We start from the raw sequence: 9,368 nt of genomic DNA on the forward strand, positions 1-9,368 counted from the left end.
TTTAAACATTAAGTGTAGTTTATTGACTGTCATATAAATCCTTTACACTTGGCAACCTATACACAGAAGCAGCCCTAGCCTGGCCTTCCTGGACCCCTCACTCTTGCCAGCGCCGCTTGGACCCAGTTACCCAGACTGAAAACGTGGAGACGGCGCAACTCTGTCCTTCCTCTTGTTCCCCAGCCCACCACTCACCAGTCCCCCTCTCCACCCATCCTCCTTCCAGTTCAGCTTTCCCCACCACCCAGGCTCCTCTCTCTGCCTGCCTGCCTGCCTGATAAAAATCGTAGTCACCTTTAGCGAGCAAATGCCATTTCTGCTCAGAAACCGCCTCCACTCGGAGCCCAGAGGGACCTGGAGGACCCAGGGCTTAGCGTCATCTGAGTGACAGCAAAGACCTGTCCCTGCTGCTGTGCTGTCTGTACCGTCCATGCCCAGAGGAAAGCAGAGGCCTCTGGGAGGGTGGGCCCGGGGCGGCCGAGCCCAGCAGCGCGGCCTGCCTATGTCTACTCGCCCAGGCTCAGGTTATGGGCTCCCGCCCCATCAGAAGCTCTCCTTCAATAAATAAATAAATGTCTTGTTAAAATGACTCTGGCTTTGTCTGTTGCTGTTTTTCCCCAATGGGTGCCAGGTGCCTCCCTCCCCTCCTGTGCATGCCATTTTATAAAGTTGCTTCTGCTGCGAAGAGAATAAACTGTTTCATGGAGGAGAAGCTTGAGCTGTCTTCCCAGGAACCAGGGCAGTCTGTAACCGGGAAGGATGTGGAGCCTCGGCTGATCCAGCTGTCAGATGGGCAGGGGGCACGTTCCCAGGAGAGAAGCCGATCATCACCGTCACTCTGTCACACAACGAAGCGGGGAGGCCCCGGCGAGCACCCGTGTTCTGTAAAAGACTGTGGAGATGGCGCTGCACGCCCCTGAGTCACTTCCCATCACCGGGTGGAGAACCGGAACAGAACTCATGTCTGTAGAGCTAGAGAAAACGCTTTCTCACATCCAGGCAGGAGGAAGGCCAGATCTGAGGAGCTGGGTGCTCAGAACAGCAAGGGTAGGGGCCACGCCAGGGACGCTAAGGCACCTCCAAGGCCTGGGGCCGCCGTAGGAAGTGTGGCCTTCCCTCAAGCCAGACCCAGGGCAAGGCCTGGGGCAGCCCTAGGAGAAGCGGCTTCTGTGCCGGTGGAAACCAGAGCGCGTCCTGTGTGTGGGGGTCGAGGAAGGTATGATGAAGCAGTGCCTCTCCTTTGGCCAAGTCACCACAGTCCCTCCTCGGGCAGCACGGAGTTGTGAGAGATGCAGACCAGGCTGGCAGGTGTCTAGAGTTTGGGGACAGCAGACAGGTCACGGCAGGTGAGGGACCAGCAAGTGAGGCGCTGATGTGTTTTCCCGGCAGTCCACGTACTCATAGCTCTGGAAGACCTTCTGCTCGGAATGGCTCAGGCAGATGTAGGTCAGAGTGCCCCTGGAGAGGAAGCAGGCTGTAGTTATGTCTGGGAGGAAGAGGAAAGCTCTGGCCACGGCCAGCTGTCTGGCAATGGGGGGGAGGGCGGTTTGGCTCCCTCAGGTCCCACCCTCCCTTTCTGTTCTTTTGTTCCCCACTCTGCTAAGGCACCTGAGGTTGCTGCCTCATCTGTGATAAAACGCTTAGGAGATAAAATGTTTATCCTTGACTCTCACACTATTAAGAGCAAGGTGGGACCTAGAGCAGGGGCTGGACCTGCTCTTCCCAAGAACGAACAGATTCATGGGGTCCCCTTGGATGGCTCTCCTCTCACAGGGGGAGGCCGAGGGGAGACTGGAGTCAGAGTGGGAGAGGGGAGCCCAGGCCTCCAAGTCCTACTTACTGGATGTGCAGAAGCACATGGTGGACTTTGATTTTCAGCCAGCTGCAGATTTTGCTGAAGGAGGGGGGGCGGTGGCAGAGAGGAGGAAGAGAGAGAGAAAGGGAGAGAAACATTGGACCATGTCTCACACTGAGTGGCCATCAGAGGGCTTAAAGACCTGCAAGTCCCATCCTCGTCACCTTCTAGGCTCCTTTCCCTCAGGGCCCCCAAATGCCACTCCCCCCCTCCCCACTCCCTCTAAGGAGTACTTCATCCTCATAGCAACATCACCCTACCAATCCCAACCGGCTTGGCCCAGGCACAAGCCGGACCCTCCTCCCTCAGCAGAAATTGACATTCATCTTCAGCAATTCACGCTAAAGAGCCCCAGGTCACACATTGTAAGGATTAACCAAATGCTAGCCTGTTCCTCATTCCAATCCCGGTCTAAACCGGGAGAGAGGCTGTAGGAGCCTTGCACGCTGCAGCCTCAGCTGGGAGTACAGGCCAAAGACTGGCGGCAGGCTAAGCAATCAGAAGACCTGGTGGGGATTAAAACCAGGTTTCCAAACAGAAAAGAGGCTGCGGGAGAAGAGGCCGAGGAGTACTCACACTGTGTTTTCATCCCAGATCTTATTGGCAACTGCATAAAACATCTGCCAACCAAATGGCACAGGGTCAGCCCCGACTCCGGCCGTCACCCCCGTCCCACCACCCCACACGTCCACACCGCTGTGGGCGGGGCTGGCCAGGGAGAGGGAGACACCTGTTTGCTGGCCAAAGGGCCGATGTCGAGGAGGAGGCTGGTGGACACCTGCCCCACCACGACGGACAGGTGCAGAACCTCAATGGTTAGCTGCGTCACCCTGATGGGGTAGTAGTTGCTATTGGAGATGTTCAAGATGCTCTGGGGATGAAGACGAGGAAAGGGAGGGGTGAGTGTGGCCATTCTGGGAAAGGAGAAGTCAGTTTCAAAACCCCCAAGCCTGACTGAGCCCCACTCCCAATATGGACCTCCGCTGCTGAGCACCAGTGCCAGGAGCCCCACTTGGGGGCTCTTAATGGTGAGGAGTCACTTTAACGAACACATTAAGCTGGCTCAGGATCCAGTCCCATCCTGCCCACCCGGGAGCCTCAGGCACGCCACCCCCATTACACCCTGTGATGTATTTTCTTGGGCCCTGATTCTGACCCTTCACTGTGGAGAATCCTAATCCCACACAATCTGGGGTTCAGGGTTGCCCCTGCTTCTCCCCAGGTTTCTACCGTGTTTCCCTGAAAATAAGACATCCTCCGAAAATAAGACCTAGCGCATGGAAAGATAAGACATCCCCTGAAAATAAGACCTAGCACAACTTTGGGAGAAAAAATTAATATAAGACACTGTCTTATTTTCGGGGAAACAGGGAGGCACCTTCTGGGTGCCCAGGATCACCACATTGAGCAAGGGCTACAGAGAAGTATTGCTGGGAAGGTGGGGTCAGAGCCCAGAGGCACAGCACCCACCCACCCACCCACCCACCCACCCACCTACCCACCGTTATGTTGATGTAGACAGCCTCGTCCAAGGTCACAGTGGAGGAGGAGTTGAGGCCTGCAGGCTGCGTGTCGATGGACCGGGGAAACAGGAAAAAGATGGTGAGGGAGGTGGTCACCAGGCAGACGAGCACTGCCAGGCACACGGAGAGCTCCCTGCGGGAAAGGAGGACCCAGGGGAGAGGAGTGGAGAAGTCTGACGCTTAAGGAAACTCAGACACTCCTCTCCACACACCACACACAAGGCTCCCCGCTACACCCCGTACCCCCAGTGTAGCCCCAGGATGCAGAGGGCCAGCCTACACTCCGATGTGGCACAGAGCAGGGAGGAGCTCAGCACCAGGTGGCACGCAGCTGGGCTTCCATGACCAGCTCTCTGTACCCACTGGTCCAGTAACTCTGGGCAGCCCTAAGCCTCAGTTTTCTTGTTTGCAAAATGGAGATAACTGTACTTACCTCATAGAATTTGATATCCGCTAGTGCATGACAAAGCACCAATCCCAGGCCCTGCCACATAGCTAAAGCTCAACAAACCTTAGCTATTACCACGGGAAAAAGCCAGTGCACGTGGATTTTGAGAGTTCTGAATATTCAGAACAGGACACCATCTGCCATTGAATTTAGAATTGAGATGTGCCTTAGAGAGCACCTTGTAAGTGCTCTGGTGTAGTGGAGGGGAGGGCTGGGTGCTGGCTCCAGACTGAAGCTGAGAATCTTGGGAGGAGCCTGCAGTGATCCTGTCAAATGGATCAGATGATGATCAGGGTCACGACACCCCTAACCTCGGCCTAGAGAAACTCAGGGCTGCCTCTAAGGCTCTGAAGTGTCTCCAAACAGGGAGCAGCTGGTTTTCCATCTCTACTGGAAAGAGAACAAGCACGTCTGAACTGCCACAGCGGGGGAAGCTCTTAGGAAAAATAACTTCCCCAAACCGATTGCAGCCAGGACCACTCCCTCCCTAATGGAAGGCCTTGCAGAGTCAAGAGGTTCTCTGTCTTCAAAAGGGAGCCATGGCCCAGCCGGTGTGGCTCAGTGGTTGAGCGTCAACCCATGAACCAGGAGGTTACGGTGTTGTTTTTTTTGTTTTTTGTTTTTTAAATATATTTTATTGATTTTTTTTTTTTTACAGAGAGGAAGGGAGAGAGATAGAGAGCTAGAAACATCGATGAGAGAGAAATATTGACCAGCTGCCTCTTGCACACCCCCTACTGGGGATGTGCCCGCAACCAATGTACATGCCCTTGATCAGAATAGAACCTGAGACCCTTCAGTCCGCAGACCGATGCGCTATCCACTGAGCCAAACCAGTTTTGGCGAGGTTACGGTTTGATTTCAGTCAGGGCATGATCCCCAGGGTGGGGCGTGCAGGAGGCAGCCAATCAATGATTCTCATCTTTGATGTATCTATCCTTCTCTCCCTTTCCCTTCCTCTCTCTGAAAACATTAAAAAAAAAAAAAAAAAAAAAAAAGCAGTTGAAGAAGAAAGCAAACACTAGATGAATTTGTCAAAATTTAATGCAAAAAAAAAAAAAAAAATTGGGGGGGGGGGGAGCCATGTTTCTTGGAGGCAGTGATGCTCAGAAGGACACCAGTGGCTTAGGGTAGCTATGCCCGGGGTTTCTGAAATCAGGAAAATCCTCAGAAACGGGGCCGGTACCTATGAGTGCACTGAAGCTCAGGCGTTTTGGGGGAGAATCGATGGAGAGAAATCTGGGGGGAGGCAGATTGGGGTAGACAGAGAGGAACAGCCCCAGGGCGACCGCCTGTGGAGCTGAGAGGTAGGAAGAGGAGCTTACGTGTGCCTGGGCTTCAGCCTCTGGTCCCCATAGGGGATGAGGGCCACCAGCTGCCTCTCTAGTTCTGTAAAGAGAAAGGAGTGAGAGGGCGGGCCCAGAGGCGTCCATGACAAATGCCTCCTGTGCCAGTCTGCCAGGAGCACCCCTCCACGCCCCAGAGCCACGTCAGAGGCATGCCACCTCTGCCCCTCAGCAGAACTGGGAGCCCTGCTCTCTATTGCTGACGTTTGCCATCGCCAGAACGAAAGTGAGGTTTTTCCTAAACAGATGTGAAGAATCTCTGGCATTTCTTCATCAGAGCCCAGCTTTCTCTGGAGAAGCCGTTTGTAACTTCCTGAATCCGAAGGCACCCTGTAGCTAAGGGGGCAGAGAGGCTGGGAACTCCAGGGGCTGGGGAGGACGACCAGGGCGGGAGGGTTAGCATCTCCCTGGCCAGCCCTACCGTGGGGGACCAAGAGCTGGGAGACCCACCCCCATTCAAGGATCGTCTCAGAGGCTCCTGGCCACGGGCCCGCTGACTGCCCAGAGCTTTGCCTGGGTTGCAGGCTCTTTCCAGAGCCTTGAGCCACTCACCTCGAGGGATCTCCTTATTGCCCTGGCAGGTGGGACAGGTCACGTAGCTGGCACCAGCAGCCCTTTCGCAAGGGGCAGAAAAAACCCTGCTGCCACCATGGCTGGATGAGTCAGGGGGTAGGATCGCGGTGTTTTCATCCTCCTGAGCGCCCAGCTGGGAGAACGTCTCCCCCATCTGTTGAGGGGGCCTTTTCACTAATGAGAAAAGAAGGAAGCTCAGTGCTAGCTCGTTCGCACTGATGGGGAATGTCAATTTGGTTTGAGGTTCTCAAGATCGGCAAGGAGTCCCACCACCCTTTCTGCAAGCTCAAGCCTAAGCTAGCTAGGGTGTAGGACACGGAGCAGTGACACTGGTCTCTCCGGGCAGAAATCTCAGTGCATTTCCAACTGCTTTCATTATTGTAGGCACGCTCAATCTGCCCACGAGGGGGAGAAGAGGAAGTTATTTCACTTAAAGGGACTTCTGTAAGTGAACAGAAGTTCCTATTTTTTCCTGGAAAAGTTGCTGAGCAGGCAATTCACTTCAGGGGTAGTAAGTTGGGTGAGGCAGGGGACAGCAGTCAGGAAAGTCCCTTCTTCCTGCAAATGACTCTAAACAGGATGACTCTCAGGAGGATTCCAGAGCAGAGCACCCGGGCAGAAACGCCTGAGGTCTCCCAGCCCCGGGGGTGGAAGGAGAGCTCCCGGTCCTGAGCCTGGGCAGGTGCAGGCTTTAAGGCAGGGATTCTTTGCGGTAAGAGAGAGGGGGCTAGACGGGCCACAGGTGAGGCGAAGACCCCTAGCATAACCTGGAAGGGAGCCTAAACCTCTTCCTCATTGCCATCTGAGGCGGGGTCAGAAAAGATGCGGCGGGGCGGGGGGGGGGGGGGAGGAGGAAGGAGGGGTAGAAGCAACGCCAGCACCTGTCCTTCACTAGGAAAGGCCAAGGCTAAGCCAGGTTCTGGCCCCCCAACCCGAGTGGTGGCAGAATGAGTGGGCAGGAAGAGCCGCACAGCCCTTCCTGGGCCCAGATAACGGGGCCCCTCCTGGTCCAGCTCCTCTCAGCTGCAGATTTGGGATTGCGTCCGGGGGGAAGAGGGCTTGCAGGGCAGGGTCGTCCCGGAGCCACGGCGCCGGGCGCCTTCCGCAGAGTCCCGGGGACCCAGTGCACCGCGTTGGGGGGAGTGGGGAGCTGCTCCCGCCCTGCCCCGGAGGCCACTGGCCGGGTGGGGTGAGGAGCGGACGGAGAGGCTGGCGTTTCATGGAGGAGGGAGGTGACGGCCCGCCGGACACCCACAGAGGCCGTTGGCCGCGAACGCCTGGCCCCTTCCTCCCAGAAAGAGGGTCCCGTGAGCGCCTTACCCGCGGTTTCTCGGCTGAAACGGCTGCAGCGGAATAGAAAGTGCGGAGCCGGGGCCCGCCCGGCTTTGACGCGGGACCTCGGAGGCTCCGCCCCGCCCCTTCCGTCGCTCCCGCAGGGCCCGCCCCTCGGACCCGCGGCCGGAGATGCTCCTCACTCAAGCCCAGCCACAAGGACAGCCAGTCCAGGTAGGTTTTTCAAATTACCTTTATTTCACCATTCTTTCCAGCACTTATGTACAAGTACAATGGGGCGGACGACCGCGCCCCAGGGCCCGACAATAAGACTCAGAGATCAGAGCAGTCCCGCCCCACATCAACCCCACTGATTACACACACGCAGCCGCTCAGCCCAAGCCGGATAAAAACGCTTTAAATAATGGTCAGCCTGGCTGGCCTGAACCCTGGCTGATTAATTAGCATTCGAGAGTGATACTGTAAATAAACATCATTCTGTTAAAGTCATTCATTATAGCACCAACCAGGTTAAATACTATTTTACTATCCTTCCCCTTTTGGGCTGCTGAGGTTCTTAAGTCATTTTCTCGAATATATCGTTTAGTGTTTTGTGGTAACCTCTTCACCAACTGCACCCAGGACTTGGGAGAACACACAAGCCACCTCTCCTGTCAGGGACAGTTTAGACAGCACCACCTTGGACTGCGTAAGCCACTGAGTTGGCTTGCAGCTTCCCTGGGGCCGAATCTTGAACCCCAAAAGCCAACCCCTTCCTTTGAATTAGCCAATCGTGCAAGACTGTGCGCCTGAGCTCCAGTCAGGAGGGACGGGTCCCATGGACAGAGATGATAAAGCTGAGCAGACCACCTGCTCCTGTGCAGGTGCTTCCCGACCAGGTGTGCTTACCCTTCTATGTAGAAGTAAAGGTATTTGCTTTGCTGCCTGGCTCCCGAGCATGTTTTGTGTTCTACCATGACTCACAACTTGGGGCTTGCCTTATTTCTGACTCTCCTGTAAACAAAGGGATGACCTGCACCCATAGCAGCAAGTTCTTCTCCACTCATCCTGGGGTCAAAAACGCTGTCCCATCTAAGTTTTGCAAAACACCAACCAGCCTCTCTTTTCTGTTCTGGATTCTAGGGCTAGGTACCCTTGAATAGATTTTAAACCTCCAGGAAGTCATCAGGATTTCCTATGCCTCACACATACTCATTTGCCCACCCTTGAACTTTGCCAAGATTAACACAGGAGCCTGCTTTTCACTTTTCCTGTTTCTACCCGCCCCCCTCCCCCAACTCTACTGTAAATAAAATCTGCCCTGACATAGAAAAAAAAAAGTAACTGTTAAATTTTCTTTCCCTTTAATATAAGTTTTTTATTCCTCTATAGTGGAGTGGGGTGGAATGTCTGGCCCTCGGGCCTATAAGGCCAGAAAAATCATTTGGTCTGGTCCTGCCATGGCATTAGGGATGAGTTACATGTCTGACCAAATACAGCAGGTTAATTTTTCAATTGACGATTTTGTATGGCCCGAGAATGTTATAAATACCCAAATGGCCCTTGGCAGAAAAAAGGGTCCCACCACTGCTCTGTAGGATTAGCAAAACATTTCACACTACCTAATTTTCTCTCCCTTAAATAAAAGAAAGATGTATGTAAAATTACAACAGACACTGCTCAAAAGGTGCTGGTGGTTTAATTAGCACACTCCCCTCTCCTTTCACTGAAGTGTAGAAACCCAGTAGGGGTTCTTTAAAAAACAACATGCCAATTACTAAGTCTCCCAGGAAATTACTTTCTCTTTGAGAAAGGAGGAGTTAACATTCCTATCATGCTCTGGGTATCATTTTAATACCACATAGCTAAGCCTTGGGATAGGATAGAGAAATTGTAAGTAATTCTTGAAAACAACTTTCAGGTAATTTCTTTTTATTCCCTTTCTTTTTAAAAAAAAGTATTTTTATTCATTTCAGAGAAGGAGAGGGAGGGAGAGAAACATCAATGATTAGAATCACTGATTGGCTGCCTCCTGCATGCTCCCTACCAGGGATCAAGCCCAGGATCTGGCATGTGCCCTTGACTGAAATCAAAACTGCGACCCTTCAATCTGCAGACTGACACTGTTATTCACTGAGCCAAACCAGCTAGGGCTCAGGGTGAATTTCTTTTAAAAACTGACAATTAACATATAACTCCATACAAACATCAGCATTAACCAAGAAAAATACTCAACTTCAATACAAGCAAAAGAAAAATGGTATAAGAAGTTCAAGTTATACTCTCCAACGCACTAAAATGGAGAAAGGAGTTTTATCCAAATCAACTGAAAAGCTGTCTTTTTTTACTAC

The 9,368-nt window shown here is 53.3% G+C and overlaps 1 protein-coding gene across 1 annotated transcript; it reads right to left on the reverse strand.

Moving 5' to 3' along the window:
* Window positions 1-7,168, reverse strand: TMEM106A (transmembrane protein 106A). The gene is made up of 8 exons (XM_036451264.2): window positions 7,066-7,168; window positions 5,725-5,919; window positions 5,152-5,215; window positions 3,358-3,511; window positions 2,586-2,726; window positions 2,432-2,475; window positions 1,841-1,894; window positions 1-1,458 (listed from the first exon to the last, which is right to left on the reverse strand). Exons 2-8 carry the CDS (start codon window positions 5,897-5,899, stop codon window positions 1,338-1,340), a joined length of 753 nt encoding a protein of 250 aa, XP_036307157.1. The 5' UTR covers window positions 5,900-5,919; window positions 7,066-7,168; the 3' UTR covers window positions 1-1,337.
* Between the last annotated feature and the right edge of the window lie 2,200 nt (window positions 7,169-9,368).

This window comes from Pipistrellus kuhlii, unplaced genomic scaffold, assembly GCF_014108245.1.
Source record: "Pipistrellus kuhlii isolate mPipKuh1 unplaced genomic scaffold, mPipKuh1.p scaffold_m20_p_22, whole genome shotgun sequence".
NCBI classification, from domain to species: domain Eukaryota; kingdom Metazoa; phylum Chordata; class Mammalia; order Chiroptera; family Vespertilionidae; genus Pipistrellus; species Pipistrellus kuhlii.